Source organism: Pantherophis guttatus, chromosome 4, assembly GCF_059756535.1.
Source record: "Pantherophis guttatus breed Tessera chromosome 4, ASM5975653v1, whole genome shotgun sequence".
Lineage (NCBI taxonomy): Eukaryota > Metazoa > Chordata > Lepidosauria > Squamata > Colubridae > Pantherophis > Pantherophis guttatus.
Genome location: NC_142066.1, coordinates 135,700,048 through 135,723,821, shown reverse-complemented (window position 1 = coordinate 135,723,821; position 23,774 = coordinate 135,700,048). Strand labels below are relative to the sequence as shown.

At 38.6% G+C, this 23,774-nt stretch overlaps 1 protein-coding gene and 1 long non-coding RNA gene across 3 annotated transcripts in view; one reads left to right on the top strand and one right to left on the bottom strand.

Moving 5' to 3' along the window:
• Nucleotides 1-4,559, bottom strand: part of LOC117655184 (uncharacterized) — a 75,355-nt gene extending 70,796 nt beyond the window's left edge. The window contains exons 1-2 of one of the 2 annotated variants that reach the window (XR_009620773.2): nucleotides 4,277-4,559; nucleotides 2,622-2,703 (exon numbers count right to left, since the gene is read on the bottom strand). This is a non-coding gene — a long non-coding RNA (uncharacterized LOC117655184). The remainder of the gene's footprint in view (nucleotides 1-2,621; nucleotides 2,704-4,276) is intronic. The other variant, XR_015734072.1, reaches the window with a different exon arrangement.
• A 28-nt stretch (nucleotides 4,560-4,587) lies between these two features.
• Nucleotides 4,588-23,005, top strand: SRI (sorcin). Its single transcript, XM_034402351.3, has 8 exons — nucleotides 4,588-4,886; nucleotides 10,285-10,368; nucleotides 10,916-10,985; nucleotides 12,931-12,974; nucleotides 18,357-18,504; nucleotides 19,361-19,474; nucleotides 20,377-20,435; nucleotides 22,558-23,005. The coding sequence occupies exons 1-8, from the start codon at nucleotides 4,845-4,847 to the stop codon at nucleotides 22,582-22,584; spliced, it is 588 nt and encodes a 195-aa protein (XP_034258242.1). The 5' UTR covers nucleotides 4,588-4,844; the 3' UTR covers nucleotides 22,585-23,005.
• Nucleotides 23,006-23,774: the final 769 nt, after the last annotated feature.

Below are 23,774 nucleotides of genomic sequence, written 5' to 3'. Positions count from 1 at the left end.
TTTGCTCAAGCGGCAGCAACAGAACAGGAAGCCAAGCAATATGCTGATGCCATTGCCGCGAAGTGAGATTGGGGGGTGGAGCTGTCCCATGCACCCCTCACCGGCTTACCTCAGGGCTCCTGCAGCCATGTCATCCACACCCCAACACCTACCCCACCTCACAGCCTTGGCACCAACACTTTGCTCAGCCTCCTACTCTGTTGCAGCCACACAAGTAAGCAGAAGTGGCCTGGCAGCCATGCAAGGTCCTGCTGGACGGGGCTGGTAGAGCCACAGCTGTGAGGCAGATGTCAGGATATGGATGGCCTGGCTACGGGGGCCCTGAGATAAGCCAGTGCAGGACACATTGGGCAATTCCACCCCACCTCACTTCATGGCCATGGCACCACAAGCAACCAGCTGGAATCGGCGGGCAGGCAGCTGCACAGGCACTTAAGTAGGGCTTATTTTGGAGAGTAGGGCTTATATTGGGTGCACATACAAAAACTTCATAGGGCTTATTTTCAGGATAGGTCTTATTTTTGGCAATAGTATTACTACATGATATTCTCATGAGCAGACTAGGAAACGTGAAGCGGGTAGCATACTGACTTGAAAAAGCAAAGATGCTCATCAATGTTTTTTTATCAAATCAGAGGCATGTATTAAGTGTGGAGTGCAACAAGGTTCATTCTGAGGTCCAACATTTTTCAACAGGAAGTAATGCTTACAAATTTGCAGATGTCACAAAATTAAATGGGATTATGTAAAAGTGATATGTTAAAGGAAATAGATTTGATAAAATAAAATTTAATGAAGCTGAAAGCAAATTCTTTACTTATAGCTTGTGGGAAATGTATACCTTGGTAACAATAGCTGGAAGAAAAATCAACAACTGATTGCAAATTGTGTTTATTTGAAACAGATTTAAAAAAACAAATGCAGTTTCAGGCTGCATCAACAGAATTATAATTTCCAAGTCACAGTATGTTAAACTTTCATATATTTTGTATCGGTCAAACCCCACCTTTAATACTTTATCCAGTTTTGAATAATATATCTGAATCTTTCAGAAAAAAATTAATAAATTCAAAAAGTGAAAGTTGGATGCTAATGGATTAAAAATATGCAGAGAAGCTGAAGGTGCTGGAACATTTTGATTGAGAAAAGAAAATAGGTGATGTGGATGGAATATGACAGCACTCTTCAAATATTTGAAATATCGTCACACATAAAAAATATTAAGACCTGTTCTCTATTATATCAAAGTCCAGGAGAGGGGATAAGACATATCACTTTCAGGGAAGCAGTTTCCAAATGAATGTTGGAAAACAAATTTCCTAACAGTAAGAGTAATTCAGCTTCTCAGATGGTTGCTAAGACACCTTTCACTCAATGTGCTCAAAAACTAAACAAGTGTTTCTCAACCTTGGCAACTTTAAGATGTATGAACTTCAACTCCCAGAATTGCCAAGCCAGAATTATAATCAACCCAGGGGTGGGTTCTACCTATCTTTACTACCGGTTTGCAATGGGCCGCACACGTGCTCTTCTGCGCATGCGCAGAAGCGTTCTGATGATGTCGGGGTCAGTGGATGGAGCCTCCCGCCAGTTTTACTACTGGTTCTATAGAACCAGTCTGAACCGGGGGCAACCCACCACTGAACCAACCATAATTAAAGTATATTAGTCTACTATATACTTTATAGTCTACTATATTAGTCTACTATATACTTTATACTATAAATAAAAATTAAATAAATAGTATTCACAATATTATTTGGATTGTATTAAAGTTATACCAAAGGATAATGTATGAAAATTTAGAAAAATGAGCAAAATGTCTAAAATCAGCTTTAAGTAGTGAACAATTGTTTACATTATTTAAATTCCAAACATATCTGAAAAAAACAAAATAATGCACATGAATAGTTAAAGAGTATAAACCAACAAGTATAATGTCATTGGATTCAATTCATTGTTACGGGAGCTTCTCGTTACTCCCATGTGACACCTCTCCTGCGCGAGCTGCACTGGCTGCCAGTGGCCCTCCGGGTCCATTTCAAGGTGCTGGTATTAACCTATAAAGCCCTACATGGCTTAGGCCCGGGGTACTTGCAGGAGCATCTTCTGCCATCCTCCCATCGTCCCGTACACTCTCACAGAGCGGGCCTCCTCAGGATGCCGTCGGCTAGACAATGTCGGCTGGCAGCCCCCAGGGGGAAAGCGTTCTCTGTGGGAGCACCGACCCTCTGGAATGGTTTGCCCACCGGGCTTAGGACAGCCCCCAACCTCCTCTCCTTCCACCGCGAACTGAAGACGTGGCTCTTTCATAAATTGGACTGACCCGTCTAGGGGTTTTTACATTGTAATAATTTTAATTAATTTTAACTGGATTTTAATTTACATTTAAATTTAAACTGTTGAATTTTATTCTTTGTAGCCGCCCTGAGTCCTTCAGGAGAAGGGCAGCATATAAATTGCATAAAATAAAATAAATAAATAAAATAAAAAGCACAACATGATGTGCCTAACTAGTAATTAACTAGTTACTAATAACTAACAGTTCTTTTGGCCTTAATTGAGTATGTGCCAGTTTCTGCATACAGAACAGAAATAGGTGTGCTCTTAGGTATACTTACTGTAGTTCTAGAGAGCTTATTTTGGAAAGCTTCCATGTCATAACGGTTAGAAATCTTCGTTAATTCAAATAGGATTTCATTCCTATAAACAAATGTTTAAACTCTCATCATTCAAGCTTAATTTTTAAAAAATCCATTAAGATCTACCAGAAGCAACATATAAACAATAACAACCTTGATCTTTAATCTCTTATAATTTATCATTTCTTTATCAAAAAAGAATTTATCATTTCCTTTTTGTCTCCTTTCAGAAATTACTTTGCAAATAGAATTGCATTCCTGATACATTTTCCCCAGAAAACACTGAATAAAAAATACAAAATTTACTTCTAAGTAAATGTAGGACTAGCAAACCTGTGACATACACATCATTGACTAAAACTGATCCAATGATTTTGCAAAAAGTGACACTAATTTAGTGTAAATCTTATAAATTAATGCATTAAAAAAGAATCAAAGATACAGAAATATGAAAAAGTGGCCTTGAACTACTCCTATGTAGGTTATCCATTGACCGTTAATCTTTTTAAAATAAGTATTTTGTAGTAGCACATTGATTTGGTTGTGTATAGGGCTGTTAGCAAATAATATTCTACAATATTTTCTGAAGATAAGTTATATAATGTGTGTGTGTGTAAAGATTAAATAATTTATATAAAATGCTAAACCATGATTTATCGAATAAACCTAATTGGCATTTTCAAAAATGACAACCTTAAAAAACTATCCATAGTCCTATAGGACTTAGCTTAAATTAATAATCGACTTACTGGGTTTGACTTACAAAATTTGGACTGGGACTTCCATATCTAAGCAAGATGGTTATTAAATGACTCACAACTGATTTTAAGGCCTTCTTTTGCCACAATCATTAAGCAAGTCACACAATTGTCACACAATTGTTAAACTAAATTTGGCTTGACATTGACATTGCTTGTTGAAAGCTGGTTGGGAAGGTCATAAATGGTGATCACATGACCCTGGGATACTACAGAAGTGATAAATACATGCCAATCACAAAATGTCCAAATTTTGAACATGTATTTGTGGGGACACTGCAACTATCATAAATACAAACACCAGTCATAAATCACTTTCTTCAACATTGTCAAAGCTTTGAACAGTTGATAAACATGGCTGTAAGTCAAGGACTATCTGTATTTCCCTTAAACCAGAGGTTTTCAAACTCGTGTCATCATGGCATTGTCATGTGAATGTATCATGAATTTTTTCCCCTTTGCTAAACAAGGTATGGGCAGCGTGGCCAGCACATTACGCATCTGGTCCATGGCCAGTGAGTTTGACAGCCCTGCCTTAAATCATCTTCATCATTATTATTTATTTATTTTATTTATTTATTTTATTAGATTTCTATACCGCCCTACTCCCGAAGGACTCAGGGAGTATTAGGATATTGCTACTTTCTTTTTGGTGTGCATGCAATATTACAACACTCATAGAAAAGGTGTTTGCACTACAGCACAACACCACCACTTTTTGTCCCTCTTCTACACAGGTGATGAATTAAAGGATGAAATCCTAGATGCTTATTTGGGGTACACGCTTCTAAATACGGTGGGATTTGCTGCCATATAAAGAACATGTCTGAAAGCAATCTTGGGAAATAATGTTCCACCAAGGCACATGGCACCTACTTCTGAGTAACGAGTAAGGCCAGCAACACGGTCAACGAGGAAGACCTGCGTTGAAGGATTAAATCCCACGGATTCCTAAATGGTAAAGCTCTGTATCTACGTTTGGCATGACGATGTAGTAGCTTATTCTTCCTTTCCGACGTCCCGTATCATCCTTGGAACGTTCATAAAGCAAATATTCTTAATTATCCACGCGCGCATGCATTTGTTAATTCCTCCTCCGGAAACTGTCATCTAGGATATTCAATACTTAGTTTCACCACCTCAAACATAGTTTCAATTTAAAAAATAAAGGACATCCGGCTTATACCATTCTCATCAGAAAAGAGGAGGGAGCTAATGCTTAGGTGCTTCGCCCAATTTTATACAAGACGGGCAAGGAATGGAGAGACCGAACGACAAATCCATGGGCAGAAACGGCGCGCCCCGCGCAGTTTCCCCTCGGAGAAACGTTTTCCAATCCCTTCCTTTCGTGACAATGGTTTGATCCGGACTTCCTCCGATTTGCAGCGTCGAGAGGTCACAGGGAGGTTGCCGGTGGTTTGCGAAGAGTAACTAATTGCAGGCGATGGCGTATTCTGGTCCCGGAGGTGGCTATTACCAGGGAGGGGTAAGGCAATCTTGAAGCGCAAAAGAGCCTCCTCGGACCGGACCGGGCTCCCGCGGGGAGTGGTTTGACTTCGCTCGTGGAAAGCGGTTTGCCTGATTATGTTAGCTGTAGGGATGTGGAAGATGGTACCGCGAAGGGAGGAGAAAAACCTCTCTGAATTAACCCAGAGCCACTTTAAAGGCCACCCAAAGCCGCTTTAAGGGACCCTCCAGCGGGACCTGACTTGATGGGATCTGGTGGAATTTGCAAATTTGCAAACCGGAACCACGCGCGATGGGCGCTTAGAAAGTCCCGCTGCCGATTTACAGGAAGACTCGAAAAAGCCTCCGCCCTCCGTAAAATTCCACAGGGCTCTGCTAATAATCGTCGGTACAACTGATCGGGGTTTGCACATTTCGCTAAACCGTATTTTTCTGGATCTTTGATTTATCCAGTAAGCTATTGGTTGCTCGGTAACCAGTACCTAGCATTCAGCAAATAGATCGACATACTAAGCTAAAACGGTTGTGTTTTTAGGGCAAGGCCTATTGTGCAATTTCTAGAGGCTGCTAGCTAAGGGGGAAGGAAGCAAGGCATCTATAGTGATCTGAATAAAGATAGGTCATACCTAAACAAAAGGCAACCCTGAATCTTGACTTCGATGCAGATCCTGTGTGTTTTAGCGAATTAATTTTAATTTCTGTGTGTACCAAACTATAACTTTTCAAGAGTTAAACGAATGCCACCTTCTTTGAATTGGGATCTCCAGGCTTCTACTTACCGTGTAATTTGCACAGTATTGCAAAGAAATAGATTATTCTATTTGCATCATAGTACTCTAAAATATGGAGTAAGGTGGATGGGGGGTTTGAATTGTATTATCTTAATTTCTGGCAGTATGATTTATTTATTATTTTATTTATTTAATTATTTTGTCAACAAGTACAAGGAAACAAGTATCAGTACAGACATAGACATGGACACATGAAAAAATGGCACAAATAAATGGATATAAATAAGCAAAACTTAGCCATAAACACATAAAATGAGTATGTATAAATGGGGACAGTAGGACAGGGATGGTAGGCACGCTGGTGCGCTTATGCACCCCCCCTTAGGGAACCTGTTAAGCAGGGGTGAAATGCTCCCGGTTCAGACCTGCTCGGGCGAGTAGGTAGCGATGGTGATGGGCAGTTCGGAGAACCAGTAGCAAAAATCCCTGCCCCTGCCCCCGCCCCCTATGCCCAGCTGAGCCGCGCGATCATCAGAGCCTTTTTTTCCTTTAAATGGCTCTGACAAGCCAAGCTCTGATGATCCCAGCTGAGTTGCCTGCTAACTATCAAAAATCCCTCTCCCCCCAGCCTCCAGCTTGCTTACCTTAGCTGCTGGTCGCAACGTCTGCCTTGCTTCGCTTGCTGTAATCCCTGCAATCCATTGCATCAGCAAGCAACTGAATCTCTCTGCCTGCAATCAAGCTCATCGGTGAGCAGCTCTATCTGCCTGCCTGCCTTCCTGCCTGCCTTGTACGTCTTATTGCAGGGGTCTCCAACCTTGGCAACTTTAAGACTTGTGGACTTCAACTCCCAGCAAAGCTGGCTGAGGAATTCTGGGAGTTGAAGTCCACAAGTCTTAAAGTTGCCAAGATTGGAGACCCCTGTTCTATTGGGTAAGTTTTTTTCTCCTTTGGGAGCTTTAAAAAAATAGTTATTTGGGGATTTTTTTAGTTGTTCTTTTTTTAGACCTAGCCATTTAAAGTTTAGGAAGTTTTAAATTTAGCTGCTTTTATATAAAAATAAAAATTAATTAAAATAAAATAATATTTGTGCAGCTTTCTGAGATTTAGTGTGTTTCTGTAGTGTTTCATTCTAACTACACAAACGCACAAAATCTCACAAAGCTGTATGTGGTGTGTGTAAAGTGTGAAAGTTGGGTTTTTTGGGCTTCTTGTAGCTGTGTGAGGTTCCTGCTTGTTGCAGGGGCCATTTTGGGTCTAGCACAGCTGCTTTTACATTGTGGGTGAGCCAGTTGTGTTGTGTTTTGTAGGTTAAAAAAGGGCAAAGAAGTGACATTGACTTGGCCACGTCCACCCAGTCACTTTACCACCAAGCCCCACCCACTAATTAAGCCGCGCCCACAGAACCGGTAGCAAAAAAAATTAGATTTCAACCCTGCTCTTAAGAAACGTGTAAGGTCCACGGTAGACAGTTTAAGGTAAAAGGAATGGGGGCTAGAGAAACTAACAACAGGATCAGGTAGAGAGTTCCAGACATTTACTGCTCTATTGCTGAAGTCGTTTTTTCTGCAATCAAGATTAGAGCAGATTACATTTAGCTTGTATCTATTGATAGCCCTTGTGTTATTGCGGTTGAAGTAGTCATAACAGGTAGGATTTCATCTGCACATTTTTGAAATAGAACTCATGTAGGCACGATGTCAATTCTCAAGTTAGTCCAGCTCCCACACTCTTATGTAGCTTTAAACAGAAAATCGTCATTTAAATAAAAATAATAATTAGGTTTTAAATATCCAAGGTATCTCTGCTTGCCCAGTTGAACTTCTGGTTCACACTTGGGTTGCACCAACTTTCTGTTGTTATTGTGTAAATATCCTTTCCTGAAACAGATCAGTGCAATGAACCATGTCATCTTTCCCTCTCTATATTGATCTTCTAGTAATTCTGTAGAAGTTGAACTTGAATTACAACATTTTGTACAAGGCCCAGTCAGCTTCATGGCTGGGAGGGAATGTTTAGTATTACTGATCTAATTTTATTTTTTTAATGGACTAACTTCTAAATAACACTGATGCTTCTGGGGAGGCAAGAGAAGTGGGGCCTGCATTTAATGCATGGTCCTGAAAACATTGTAAGTGTAATAATATATTACTTACGACTATATGGAAAGAGAAAGCAAAAAAAAAAATGGTGAATACAAATAAGTTTTTTTTAGTGTCTCTCTTACCCAATCTACTATAAAAAATTCTACATTTAGTGTTTACTTTGGTCATCCATCTTTTTGTAGCTTTAGCTTTTTTCCTGCATAAAAATTGAAATGCATATCAGAAGAAACGTTGACTTAATCACCAAGCTTCATCATTGCTGCCCTTTAGAGATACTTGATTGTCAGTTGTCCCTTCCCAGCCAAAACCATAGCTAATTGTATTACAGAGACTATAGTCAGGAAACATATAATTTTTTAATAATAAGAAAAATATTTATAGTTAAATCAAATACAAATATATCCATATTAAACCTTACACCTATAATTTCTTAAATTAATCTTGGGCAAACATGTAAAGCTGAATTCTGTCTTACTGTACTGTGTAAAATCTAGTATTTATAACTATGAATGTTGCACATGATCTATCTTCTTATGATTTCATATGCATAGGGGCTGTCAGCAATTGCTTTAATCATTTTTTTTAATCTTTCATTATGCCAGCTCAGTGAATTTGTATATGCCTACTTACTTCCTTTTACCAACTTGTGAACTATGAACTTTGCAACATACTTAGAGTTGCAAATAGAGTTGCCAAACAAAAAAGGCATTTCCTTGTATAAAACAAACAGTTCTGCTAAGAGATTTTGTTTCTGGATAATTCTAGCTTATTACAATGAAAAGGCAGCCAACAATGATTTGAATTTTTGTTCTTCCTCATCTATTGTACTAAACTATGATGCTTTGCTTACTTTTGGCTTAGTATGATGAGACAACCTAATTTTGGTTTGCAAAATCATGGTCACAGTTTAATATAGGGTATGAAGCCAGTACCATGGCTATTTCAACAAAGCATTGTTAAAACAAACGGAGCTTAGTGCGAGTTGTTGTTACTTGCGAACTTGTGTCCAACCCATCGCAACGCCATGGACAATGTTCCTCCAGGCCTTCCTGTCCTCTACCATCCTCTGGAGTCCCATTTAAGCTCACACCTACTGCTTCAATGACTCCATCCAGCCACCTCATTCTCTGTCATCCCCTTCTTTTGCCTTCAATCTTTCCTAGTATTAGGCTCTTCTCCAGTGAGTCCTTCTTTCAGCCAGTAACTCAGCAACTTTAAGATATGTACAGGTAGTCCTCGATTTATAACCACAATTGAGCCCCAAATTTCTGTTATTAAATGATGTTAAGTGACTTTTGCCCCAGTTTACGATCTTTCTTGCCACAGTTGTTAAGTGAAACATTGAAGTTGATAAGTTAGTAACCCGTTTGTTAAGTGAATCTGGCTTCCTCATTGACTTTGCTTGTCAGAAGGCTGCAAAAGTGGATCATACGATCTTGGGACACAGCAACTGTCAAAAATATGAACCAGTTGCCAAGTGTCTGAATTTTGATCACATGACCATGGGTCTGCTGCAAAGGTCGTAAGTGTGAAACATGATCATAAGTCACATTTTCCAGTGCCGTTGAACTGTCATTAAACAAACTGTTGTAAGTTAGGGACTACCTGTATTCAGGAATATTCTACAGACATCAGAGCTCTCATTTCCTAAAACCAGCCAAGTATTTTTCTTTTGGATTCTAGTCCTCTGGGTTTTTTCCCTTCTGATGAAAAAGAAATTTGTTCCATCTCAAGATTCATAGAACTGAAAGGCCTAATATGTGCCTTTCAGTTTTCCAATTACAAAATTTGTGCATTTGTTACAGAAATGAGAGGCTTTGGGTTATACTGGTCTAAAACTGTTATATATGAATGAATTATTCTGTCTGAGGCTAAGTGAGGGGATATACATATGTGCACAGAATTTTCGATTATTGTTAGGAATTTCTCTTGGAGAGAAATAGAATAGTGCTCCGCCAATGGATTGAATATTCTGCCACTCCCAAAATCTTACTGGTTGGCCTTATGACTGTGCTTTGTCCAAATTTCTATGATGGTTCCTTAAGTAATAATTTTATACTATGTGGCTGAAATATTACCCCTTTTACTGGTTTAACCAATCAATTATTATTAATAATTATTAATTATTGCTTATTGCTTAGCGCATTGTAAGCCGCCCTGAGTCTCCGGAGAAGGGCGGCATATAAATCAAATTTTTTTAAAAAAATTAATCTCCTTCCTTGTCTTATAACTACCAAAGGAAGTACCAAAGGAAACATGGATTGCCTCCAGAACATGGGTTGCTCACTAGAGTTTCTAAAGAAAGGACAGCCATTTATCCGGACTGGTATAGGCTTCAGCAGAGGGTTGGACTAAAAGATGTCCATGGTCTTTTCCTGTTATTTTGCATTCTGATGGATTAAATTGGCCTTTTTCTGGATAATGTAAAATATTTGTTGATACATGCAGTCAGACATAAAAGGCTGTCAGTCTATTAAAACCATATTTGTATGAAATGTTTCTTAAATATTCCTACATTTTGGTTAATTGCAATTTAGGTTAGCAAAAAAAAAATAATAATTGTATTTTGTTTCATTTCTAGTATGGAAGTGCTCCAGGTGGACCAGCATTTCCTGGTCAGGCTCAAGATCCATTATATGGTTATTTTGCTGCTGTAGCTGGGCAGGTATGATTTTCCATTGTTTTGGTAATAAGATTGCTGATCCAGATATATGTTGTTGGTTAATTTTTTAAACTGGTTATGTGATGTTTCTTATTTTTTTTATTCAAAATATGAAATGTGTCTTCTGCAAAGTATAAAAATGGATTAAGGAATGTACAATATAGCTCTTTTTTTGAAGTATATGTCTTGCATTAATTTTGCATACTTTTTCCTCAGTGGGCATATCTTCACAGCTACACTCCACAATTCATTCATCTGAATGGAAAACAGTAATTTACACTTGTTAAGGTTGCATTGAAGAAAGAATACTGGAAAGAATTGTAAAAACAATTGTTGCAACCAAGGATCAGAGATTTCCTTGCCAAGACACAAAGAACATTCTTGTTTGTTCTTTTATGCCCAAGTAGCATTATATATGAATGTCCCCATTCATATGTCACAATCTGATCATATCCTTGATCCCATAATGCCTGCTATCTTGTTGGGAAAAGGAGAAGTGTTTGGGGCATAAGAAAATAAAGCTGGATTGACATTGTTTGTGTTTTCAAAGGATGGGCAAATAGATGCTGATGAGCTACAAAAATGTCTGACTCAGTCAGGAATTGCTGGTACCTATAAACGTAAGTTTGGCAAATTAAATAACATTTCTATGTATAAGACTTTCGCTGTGGTATTAATTTTCATGGACTAGGATCCTGACACTTGAATTGAATGAGAAGTCAAAGATTAATTGAATTCCCACATGCCCCATTTAGCTTGGCAGTGGTTTGGCATTATGGGTATTGTAGATCACAACTCATTGCCTTGACTTGGCAGATCTGATAAATACTTTGATCGAAGTACAGCATGAAAGTCCAGGTTAATAGCATAGACTGGAAAGTTAAAAAAGCATTTTGGAAGAAAGCAACAGTCAACCACTTCCACTTGTCATGAAAATAACATGGACATGTCCATATACTAGTAGTCCTCGACTTACATTTGTAACTTTCATAACCCGACAGATTCATTAATGGGATCACGTTAATTGAACGTGATTTACCCAATGCATTCATTAATCAAATGCTCAGGTCATTAAGTGCACATCAGGCTGGGAAACTAGACCTAGTGCTTCTGACCACCCAAGGTCCCCCCCGATCCACAGAGATATTTCATGCATCTCCCCCCCCCCTCCATCCTGCCCTACCAGATCTCCACAGGCATTTTGGAGGATCTTGATGATCAAGCGAACTGTGTCCTTTCTAGTCTGTCTGCAATGGCTTTCTTTGCCTGCGTCCCTGCCGTCTTTTCAAAAAGCTTTTGGCATGAAGAACGGAGGCGGGGAGGGGCATGCACAGCACTCCTGGCCTCCTTTCTTTGTGGCAAAAGCCTTGAGGAAAGCCAGCCAAATCTTGCAGGGGCAAACGATTGCATCCCAACAAGCTATGGTCGTCTGAGCTATGGTCATCTTTGCAAAAAGCTTTTGGAAGCCGGGGGGGGGTGGCATGCATACTGCTCCCAGCCTTCATTCTTTGTGCCAAAAGCCTTGAGGAAAAACAGCCAAACCTTGCAGGGGCGAGTGATTGCATCTAGGCAGGCTCTGGTTGTCTTTGCAAAAAGCTTTGGGCGTGAAGAATGGAGGCCAGCAGCACTGCTGACACCCTCCTGGACTCCATTCTTCACATCAAAATCTTTTTTCAAAGACGGCTGAAGCCTGCCGGAATGCAATCATTCACCCCTGTGCTGCTTCTCTGGCTTTTCTCAGGGCTTATGGCATGAAGAACGGAGGCCAGGAGCACCACGCACGCCTTTCCCAGCTTCCGTTCTTCGTGCCAAAAACTGTTTGCAAAGACGACCAGAATCTGCAGGGATGCAGGCAAAGAAACCGCAGCAGAGGCTGGAGAGGACACGGTTCACTAGATCTTTGCAAGGTAAGTGAGTCTACACAGGCCCAGTGTCTATGGACATCCATTGGGGGTGGGGATGCGGAATAGGCAGGGCAAATGTTTCAGTGTCTCTACGGTCATTCGTAAGGGTGAGCAACTGCCATGGTGCTGCAACATTAGTTGGGGTTCGAATCTCGCCAAGGCTCAAGGTTGACTCAGCCTTCCATCCTTTCTAAGGTAGGTGAAATGAGGACCCAGTTTGTGGGGGCAATAAGCTGACTTTGTATAAATATACAAAAGGATGAAGGCTATTGTTGAGCACATTGTAAGCCGCCCTGAGTCTTCGGAGAAGGGAGGCATATAAATCAAATTAAAAAAAAAAAAAAAAAAAATTAGTAACTGACACAGGACTGTGTCGTAAATAGTTGGGGATGTCGTAATTTCAAATGGTCGCTAAGTGAATTTATAAATCGAGGATTATCTAGTCATTAGTGATCAAGTTCAATTTGATAAAAATAATCAATTTGATTAAGTAACTTTTACTTGTATTTGAATCGGTGGAAATTTCATAGCATTATAGGAAAATGTTTATACTATTTGCTCTGTCTTAAAAATTGTTTATTGCAGAGAGAAATAATACACATTAATTAGTGACAGCATAGATGTCTTTATCTGTTACTTATTGTCCTATTTTTTAAAACAGCCTTTAATTTAGAAACTTGCAGACTCATGATCTCCATGCTTGATGTATCCTTTATTTGTCTAACTCTGATTTCTAATGCATTTGTGGATTGGAAGAAATGCTTTCAGGTAATGGAGAACACTTTGGTAGCTGAAATCACTTTTAGCTTTTATATAGAATATTCTGAGCTGGTTTTTTTTCTCTTCCCAATTTCCTGACAATTAGAACAATTAATTAGTGGGAAGACTTGCCTCTAGAATTTGTGAGTGATCCAACACTGGAGGTTTTTAAGAAGAGATTGGACAACCATTTGTCCGAAATAATACAGGGTATCCTGCCTGAGCAGGAAGTTGGGAAGTTTAGAAGATTTCCAAAGTCCCTTCCATTTGTACATTAGGGTATGAAATCTGCACTATGTAAAATTATCCATAGCAGAAGAGTTTTAATGTTTCATTGCTAATTGAGTAGACTCTGCATATACTTTAGAAATTTAGCTATTATTTTTCCATCCAAGTGTTTCACTGGTATCCTTTTCCCTCTCCCTTCTCTCTCTCTCTCTCTCTCTCTCTCTCTCTCTCTCTCTCTCTCTCCCTCCCTCCCTCCCTCCCTTTCCCTTCTCTCTCTCTCTCTGTCTCTCCCCCTCTCCCTTCTCTCTCTCTCTCTCTCTAAGAAATAAATTGATTTCCATAAGTTTTGCTCCAAAATGTACAAAGAATTGCAGTTGAATTCAATGATTTTTTAGCACAAAAGTAAGTCCTCAGTTATCATCTCCCTTTGATATCAGAGGGATATCACTTCTTCAAATAATCACGGTTCAACACAAAAACATAGTTTGTTTACGATTCCAGTTCTCTTCAGTAACACAGACACAGTTCCTTTCAGCAGTTCAACTTTCTAATAGCAGGAGCAGAAGTGAATGAACTTCCTGCCTTTTATGTCTGCTTAGCACAACCAATTAGTCATTTTGTAGCAGTTAAAGTTACAGAACATAGTTTTCTATATATTACCTACCCAGCCATAGGATAGGCATCCAACATTCTCCCCTTTGGGTAGACTAATAGATTTACAATCTTAAACCATACTGTTCACATGTATTTATATGTTTCCTGCTTCCCTGTGCTTTTGTGAAATGATCAGCCACATTGTCTTCTGATGCACAATATACAAGTTCTATCATCTTGTTCATTATATGTTCTCTTACATTGAGATATCGAAGATCTGTGTTGTTCTAGTCTTTACAGCTATATTTGTCGCCATTTTTATCGCTGCCTGATTATCTTTGTATACTATGATAGGATCTTGTATATCTATTCCTAAATCTAGCATCAGTTGCTTAATACTAATCAAATCCATACATAACAGAGATAAACAAGAAAACTCTGCTTCCATTGTAGACATACTTAAATGCTGCTGTCTTATTGAACGCCACCATATCAAAGATTTTCCCAGAAATACAGCGATTCCTGAGGTTGATTTTCTTGTATTCACATCTGTTGCAAAACTAGCATCTGCATAAGCGGTTACATGCAATTCTTCTGATGGTGTAGATATAATGCATGATGCATGGTATATTTCAGATATCCTAGAATACGTTTTGCTCCTTGCCAGTGTCTTTCTGTAGGTTCCATGTTGAATCTAGCTAATGGGTTCACGCTATAAGAAATATCGGGTCTAAACCAATTGCTAAGGTATGATAAACTGCCAACAATGATTGGTATATCCCTTTATCAAACAACGGACTTTTCACATCAGTGTTGCAATATTCTTGAACCATAGGTGTCTTTGATGGTTTACACAATTCCATTCTGAACTGTTTAAAAATAGATTATTAATTTTATCAGTTTGGGATAATTTAAATCCTCCCCTAGTTTTTTCGATCCTTACACCTAGGTATTGTTGTATCTCCCCTAGATTTTTAATCCTGACATGAGCTTTTAATTCATCAACAATCCTGTTGGCCTCTTGCTCATTCTTTGTAATCAGAGCTATATCGTCCGTAAAAAGAAGTAATAATGATACTATACCATCCCTTTCCATTTTAAATAAACATGGATCTGCTAATCCTGCTTTAAATCCGATATTCTTCAATGTTTTTACAATGCACTGGTTCCATTCATAACCTGACTGTTTTAACCCATACAGACTTTTCTTTAATAACCAACAGTCAGCCTTCCCATTTTCCTCAAATCCTGAGGGTTTCTTTAAATAAATTTCATGCTGTAATGGTGCATGCAGATATGCGGTCTCTACATCTAAATGGTTAACTATATATTTATTTCTAGCTGCCCATACCAACGCTGCTCTTAATGTAATGGCTTTTAAGCTTGGAGCGAATACTTCATCGTAATCATTAGGAGACTGATTAAATCCTTGAGCTACCAGCCTAGCTTTATATATTGGTATCCCATCTATCCCAGTCTTTAATTTATATATCCACTTACTACCGAGTATAGTTTTCCCTTTTGGAATTGTTACAGACTCATACACTTTCAAATTCTGTAAAGATTGTAGTTCTTTAGTCATTGCACATCTCCACACTTTCTGGTCTTCAGGTGGAAACGTGGTCAAGTCATTAAATGTAGTAGGAACTTTATTTACTTGATAGACTGTAGTTGCCTGATACATATCAGGTGGTCTTGTTACTCTACTCGACCTTCTTGAGAGTTCAGGACTTAGATTGCCTCTCCACCTTTACCTCTTCCTTATTACATCTTTCTCTACCTCTTCGCTCTGGATCTCTGGCATTTCATTGGTAGCTTCAGTCTGAGTTTCAATGATAACCTCATTTTCAGTACCTAATTTGTTCCACCCTACATGCTCCATAAACCTGGCATTTGCATTGTTAACTACCGTTGCTATTCCTTTTACCCAAAATCTGTAGGACCTGTGGTTTGAATTATAACCAACAAATATTAATTGTTGTGCCCTACTCTGGCCCTTACGCCTTAACTGCACTGGAATATGTACCCAGGTGATCCAAATGTGTGTATGTAGCTCAAATCCGGCTTCCATGCCATACGGTATATGGAATTTTGTTAGTGGTTGTATTTATGGTGTTGTTTAAGAGTGTATTTGCACACATAATTGCTTCTCCCCATAAATTAGCCGGTAAACCTGCATCAGCTAACATTGATCTCATCATTGCTTGTAGGGTTTGTCCTCTCCTTTCAACATATGAGTTATGTTGTGGTCTATATGGAGCTGAACATTTGTGCTTGATACCAGCATTATTTAACATTGATTTAAACCTTGTGTTTACGAACTCAGTACCATTGTCAGTTACAATGGTAACTATTTTTTGATTTGTTTTTCTCTCCACAAACTTAATCCATTGAACAAAATACTGAAAAGTATCTACCTTAGTCTTCAATAGGTAGCAAAAACCATACCTGGAATAATCAACTATACTGAGAACATAGCAAGCACCCCCTAAACTAGCCTTCATTGGCCCTATTAAATCAGCAAATACCACTTCCAGTGGTCTCTTCTTTTTTAAACCCGTCAAACCTATTAGCAGGGATTGTTCTATTTTTCTGCTGATTACAAATATTGTAATTTAAATACTGGTTACATGGTTTCAGCTTCAACCCATCAACTAATTTTACAGTTTTCTGTAACATCTTAAAACTGATATACCCCATACATCTGTGAAGCAAGTGAACATATTCATCATGTGGTTTGACATTTGAGTATACAACATTTGTAACATGGTTATTAGATAATACATATAAACCATCTTTCAGTTTTCCAATAATCTTGGTTTCACCTTATTCAATTAAACAATCATTGATTCTAAATGTTACTGTATATCCTAGCTTAACCAGTATTCTAACCGAAATCAAATTAAAGTTTAGATTTGGAACATATAACATATGCATTTTTTCGTTTACATATGGACATATTGCCGTTCCCTCACCACATGCCTTTAGTTTCCACCCATTTGCTAAAGAAACCTTATTATTACTAGGCAACATTTTTACAAAATAGTTTTGTGTTCTGACAATGCATAGCGACGCCCCGCTTTCAATAACCCACAAATCGTGGTTAACTGGTTTCTTATCAGACATAGCTACATTACATTGTTTTTTATCTTTAACCATGTTTTTTTGTTTCAGCCTTCTGCAAAACCTGGCTATATGACCCTTCTTGCCACAATTAAAACAATGTTTTACAGCATATACATGGTTATTTACCTTTACATTTACATTAATCAACTCGAGTTCTTCCTTTAGTTGTTTTCTTTCTTCTCTCCTCCTGGCCTCTTCTAGTAGTCGCGAGGTTACATTGGCCAAAGTTAGTTCTCACTCCTGCTGTGTGAGAACTTCAAATGATGTTACTACGTCATCGTAGCTCTCATCTAGCGATGATAACAGTATATAAACCTGTTGCTGCTCGGAAAAAACCACCTCCTTCTGATGTAGCTCTCGAAAAACGCTTTTTATGCAATTCAGGTGTGTTAACATGTCACCACCCTTAAGAAGTCGTGTGCGAAACAACTTTCGTGTAATGTTAATTTGCGCCGCCACAGTGTCACGAACATAAAGATGTTTCAAATTGCCCCAGCATCTTGCAGCAGACTGTTCATCCTCAATGTGAACAAGCTGGGTATCGTCTAGAGACAAACCAATAATACACAATGCACTCTCATTCTTCCTCTGGAACTCGGCTATCTTCCTGGCATCCTTGGCATCGTCAGCATTCCAGGAGGTCACATCTGGTGGATTCTGCACTACATCCCATAGCCCTTCTTTGCGCAACAGGAGACTGCACTGGGTGGACCAGGATTTGTAGTAGGTGCCATCCAGCCGGGTAAACAGCGATAAGTTGGGAGCTTGACCTTGTGCCATCCTCACCAGGATATTAAATACGTATCAGAACGTCTGGAGCAATAATGTGTCGCAACTCTCTTATTGCTGTAACTGGTACACACACTCTGGTACTGGGCCCATAACCAGTGTTGAGGGTAAAACTGCCCTCTGCAAAGTGGTGCAATGGACCAGACAGCGAATAGATACGTTGCTTAGCAAAAACACACAGATACTCACAGACTCTGAACATTTAAAGAAAAATAAATAGTCTTTACTTGTAATAAAACAAACTTGGCTTTTCAAAACAAAGATAACACTTCTTCAAATAATCAGGGTTCATCACAAAAACATAGTTTGCTTACAATTCCAGTTCTCTTCAGTAACACAGACACAGTTCCTTCAGCAGTTCAACATTCTAATAGCAGGAGCAGAAGTGAATGAACTTCCTGCCTTCTTTTATGTCTGCTTAGCACAGCAAACTAGTCATTTTGTAGCAGTTAAAGTTACAAAACATAGTTTTCTATATATTACCTACCCAACCATAGGATAAGCATCCAGCAGCTGCAATCCTATAAACAATAAAGAGTATTTTGCATTTGTTTTACTATTAGTATGGTTTGATCCTTAACAATAATCTAGAGAGACATGTCTGGCACAATGGGCTTCAATGAATTTAAAGAGCTTTGGGCTATACTGAATGGCTGGAGGCAACATTTTATGAGTGTGGATGCAGACCGCAGTGGCACAGTTGATTCTCAGGAGCTGCAAAAAGCATTGTTGTCCATGGGTGAGTTGTAGAACTTTTCTCTGACTGGGATTAATGGCTACAGGAAAAACATACAGAAGAATCCCGAATCTCCCCTAACCTGTAATTCTTCTGTTTTCTCAGGACTTCAACTCCCAGAATTCTCCATTTATGTTAAAATTCCATCAGACTGGGGAAGATTGCTCTAGTCTAGTCTTTGTAAAACTTGGTTTCTGTAGTAATAGAAACTGTTAATATACGTCTTTTCAATCTTCTGTTCTGCAAACAACATATACTCAATCCCCTTAACCATTAATCATCAGCTTTCACTTTCTATCATCTCAGAGAAATTATTCTCTGAATTCAAATTTGTTACTAGCCCTTTTCCACTGAATATAGTATTCCAGAAGGGGACTGACCAAGACAGAGTTGAATAGGAATAGCACTTACCATTAGATCCAGAAATCTATTAAGCTGGTATTGTTCTAGGAAGAACTATGGCTTGACTGTTTTATCACCAATCTATACTTCCTCCTCCTAATTGTTGTTATTCTTTTGGGGCTGTACATCATTCCATTTCCTTTTAGCATTTTAAAAGTTCTGTATATATCCACTTGGTTCCTTTGGAGCTTTCTTTTTTTTTTTTGGTAAAGATTGATATCAATTACGCTTCCATTATCTCATTTTGCAGGACTTCCTGATGTTCTCAAACTTCTAGAAACATAATTTGGAATAAAAACTGATGCTAGAGAGTGGTGTTCTGTTTCACAATAAAGCAACTGTCCATCTGACTTCTTTACAGTCATCTTGCAGTTTAATACACATTACCCAATAAAGGACATTTCTGATATAGGATATTCAACATATTTGCTTTCTTTTGTGCCTTTTATTTATTTAGGATTTAGATTGAGTCCCCAGGCCATCAATGGAATTGTGAAACGATACAGCTGTCGTGGAAAGATCAGTTTTGATGACTATATAGCCTGCTGTGTAAAACTCAGAGCTCTTACTGGTATGATTTTCTTCACAACAATTACTGAATTTGACTGGTATTTAATTTCTCCTTTTATCAAATCAAGTGTTTTGTTTTTTTTCTGAAACACAAAGCATGATGAAATGGGCTATGTAAGCCATCCAGTCTAACCGCTTATCTTAGGAAAACAAATATAAACCATCTTTAAAAGAAGGCTTTTCAATCATTGCATGAAGACTTTTCTGGATGGCTAGCCCATCATTATTAATATTTTGCTTGAGGTTCAACTGAGTTTTAATCTCATAGTAGCTTAAACCCATCAGGTCTAATCCTAATAATTTTACTCCAAAATTGTTTTTGTCTATGACATTGAAAACGTTCCAATATTTGAAGTACCTTATTCTATTTCTGAATCTTCCTTCCAGGTTAAAACACATTGATACAATTTTTTAATAGCATCAAACCTAGCAAAGAAAAATCTTTGTCTTTGGTGGATAAGGGATTAAAACTTGTGGATTTACAAGTTGTGGAATTTATATATTAATATTTTAATCCTTGGGCCTAAATTAATGAGTAGGTCATTGATCTGGAGCCATGGTAGCGCAGTGATTAGAATACAGTATTGCAGGCTAATTCCGCTGACTGCCAGGGGTTCGAGTCTCACTGGTTCAAGATTGACTCAGTCTTCCTCGAGGTCGGTAAAATGAGGACCCAGATTGTTGGGGGCAATATGCTGACTCTAAACCGCTTAGAGAAGACTGTAAAACACTGTGAAGCAATATATAAGTTTAAGTATTATTTCTATTGTTCAAAAACAATTTCTTGTGTTTGTCAACTTTTAGTTGGTTTTTCTGAAACTGACAGTTATAATAGACTATGTTTTTTCTCCTAACATGTGATTTATCATCTAATTCATTTTATTTTATTTTGTTTCTTTACAGATAGTTTTCGAAGAAGGGATGCAACCCAGCAAGGCATGGTGAATTTCCAATACGATGATGTAAGTGGTTCTAATAAGTCTTTCCAGCTAGAGATGCAAAATGTTTTTCCTTAAGTACTATGAACAGTGATTTCAGTATCAGTTGTTGAAATTAGTTTACATATTAGATATCCCTTCTTCCATTGAACTTTTTTATAAAATCTTATAGCTGTGCCCCTGCCTTCATTAGAAGCTATTCCCAGATAATGGTTGGCCTTGAGGATCATAAGTCTTTTATATAGCAACAGTGAAAGCCATATCTTAACATGATCAGCCTAACACCTTATTGCCTACATCAGAAGTGGGCAATAAATTTTCCCAAGGGGGCCACATGAGAAACTGGAACTGTTTTGGAAGACTGTCCTTCCTGCTGCTGACACCCACCCACCTCGCTGCCACCCCTGGCTGGATTAGAACAAAGGGACAGAGGTGACCTATGGCCCTAAAATGCCCAGTCTATCCTACACCAACTTTTCCCAAAATTGGTACATCTTCCATATGTGTGTATTTTAGTTCCCAGATTTCTGATGGCAATTGGTGAGAATTCTAGGAGTGGAGGTTAATATAATTGGAGGGACAGAATGGAAGTAAGGGTAGTTTATAGCTACCCTGTTTCCCCAAAAATGAGACTTATCCCAAAAATAAGCCCTAGTGTGATTTTTTTTACATTTGCGCCTAATATAAGCCCTACCCCCAAAATAAGCCCTACTTAAGAGCCTGCACACCTGGCTAGCCACCCATTCTGTCTGGTTGCTCACAGTACACCACCCAACGGGGGTGGTGAAATGGCTCCACGTGCCTCTCACTGACTTACTTACCTCAGGGCACCAGTAGCCAGGCCATCCCTGCCCAACACATGCCTTGTGGCAGCAGCAGTAGCAACCATGTGCAGCAGGAGCCCATGTGGCCACCGGCCCCCTTCTTCTGCTTGTTTGCAGCTGCAATAGAGCAGGAGGCTGTGTATTATGGCCGTGGCCACGAAGCAAGGCAGGTGTCGGGGCATGGGTGGCCTGGCTGCCGGGGCCCTGAGGTAATCCCTGAGGTAGCAGCTCTACCACCCCTGCCTCGCCCTGGCAGCACTGGCAAGCAAGCAGATGTGGGCCTCCTGTACATGGGGAAAAAATAAGATACCCCAGCAAATAAGCCTAGTGCAGTGATGGCTAACCTTTTCCGGACTGAATGTCTAAAGTTCACACACACACGCAAAATGCAGACATACATGCCCAAACCCCCAAAATGCAATGCGTGCATGGCGCCCAGCATGTGTGGCGGAGCTGAACTGGGCGACAGCTTGCGTGCCCACAGAAAGAGCGCTACACCTCTAGCACGCATGCCATAGGTTCGCCATCACGGCCCTACTGCTTATTTTGGGGCCCAAAAGAAAATAAGACCCAGTAGTGGCAACAGTTCAGTATACTGGTAGCTTTTGAATATTGGATTTTGGCAGACTCCTTTCCAGCCTTACTTGTGAACACTTATCAATTGAAGGTAATGTTTTTTGTATACAAAGCATGTATCATCAGGCTACATGTGCTATTCAGATTTAGTGTCAGGCATTTTCTAATAGACTGTCCCATGCCACATGCCGGATTGCACTAGATTCATGCTGGATGCTAGTCTGTGAGCCTTAGTTTTTACTGAAGTCCTAACTTGCTCCCTCACTCCCCCAAAATGCGAAGTATATTTCCAGTAGTTAGCAAAGTGATTAAAAGATGTATAAGCTGTCAGGCAGTATAGATCAGTATCTTAAAGAACTTCAGTTTTTCTTGGCAAGAATTGACAACCATTAGATAATGATCCTATGGTTCTTCAAATCAAGATGGTATTTGAAAGTGCCACTGCATTGACCATATCATTAAGTGGTAGCCATAATACTCCCCAGTTGGTTTAAAATGATTTACAATATTAAAAATGAGTGAGAGGTTGTTCATGTAATTGTAATGATCTACTGTTGGAGTTTAATTTAAATACTAATTTTCAATTCTCATCAGGCATTACGCAGTTTTAGGAATAATGAGTCCCTACTGCTGAAGGTTCACAGGGTCCCTCTATCTCTGTACGACAGCAATCTTGCAATGGATAATTGTATAAAAAAGATTGTGATGACAAACTATACCTGATACACAATTTCTTCTTTTGGCAGTTTATTCAGTGTGTCATGAGCATCTAACTCATGAGTGAGTGAAGACAGACAGATAAGCATGGATCTACATTCCACATCACTTTGCTTTGCGCCAAACCTATATGCTGTGTAACTAAATTGTGATATTTGCATATTTTATAAATATTAATCAATATGGTTTTATAGTTTTTATAACTAATGGAAGAAGGAAATACAATAAATGTTGTTTGAGTGGATCTGCATTATATATTTATAATTTGCATGAGGAGAAAAGGAATCAAATTATTCATGTTTACATTTAATTTTTCAGTATCATTTAAAGGTGATCACATTGGAATATGCCTTGTTAACAGTACTATCTAGGAAGTTAAAATAGGAATGTATTGAAATGAATTTGTAAAATGTGATAGAGGTTTATTTCTAGGAAGTTTTTTTTAAAACTCAGAATAAACTAAAAGTTTGTCACTTTTTAAGTAGTAAGCAAAATATTTGTCTAAGTGTTCAGTTGGCTGTCTTAATATTTTGGTGTTTATTTCATAGAACCTGCTCAATTGGGAGCTGATTTAGTTCCATTTGCCATTTTAGTTTAGTTTTTTATTTTAACCATTTATATGGTTTTCCACCTCACTACTGTGACTCTGCTACTGCTATATCACATTATCTGCATGCAAGGGAGTTTTTGGGGATCAGGGATAGAATAATTGCTTACATTTCATTGTTTTCAAACACACATTCCCCCATCAAGGTGTATTAAAGTTGGTGCACAAATCATGAATTTCAGTGGCAATTGACAAGAATTTTGGCTACATTATTTTTTCTCTAGAAAGATTTTTTCCCATCCTCGAAATAAACACAACTTTCATGTTGTGTCTCTTGAAAAACACATTCTGTGTTTTAAATAAACAGCTGCTTTAACAAATGCTTTCGCTTGACATATTTGGTTATGTATGCATTGAATGGTACCATCAGGATAATATGGACTAAAATGTTACAGCCTATTGATTATAAAAACATTCTTCTTTTATAATGAACACACACACTAGAGTAATTGTAGAAGATTATTAGAGTAGAATATTTTTTTTAAATATTCCCTTCCATTTTTCCTAATAAGAAGAGATTGACAGGTTTAAATTTCTTACAAAGGACCACATTGAAATTACAATTTGTACAGGTAGTCCTCAACTTACAGCAGTTCATTTAGTGACCATTCAAAGTTACAATGGCACATAAAGTCCCTA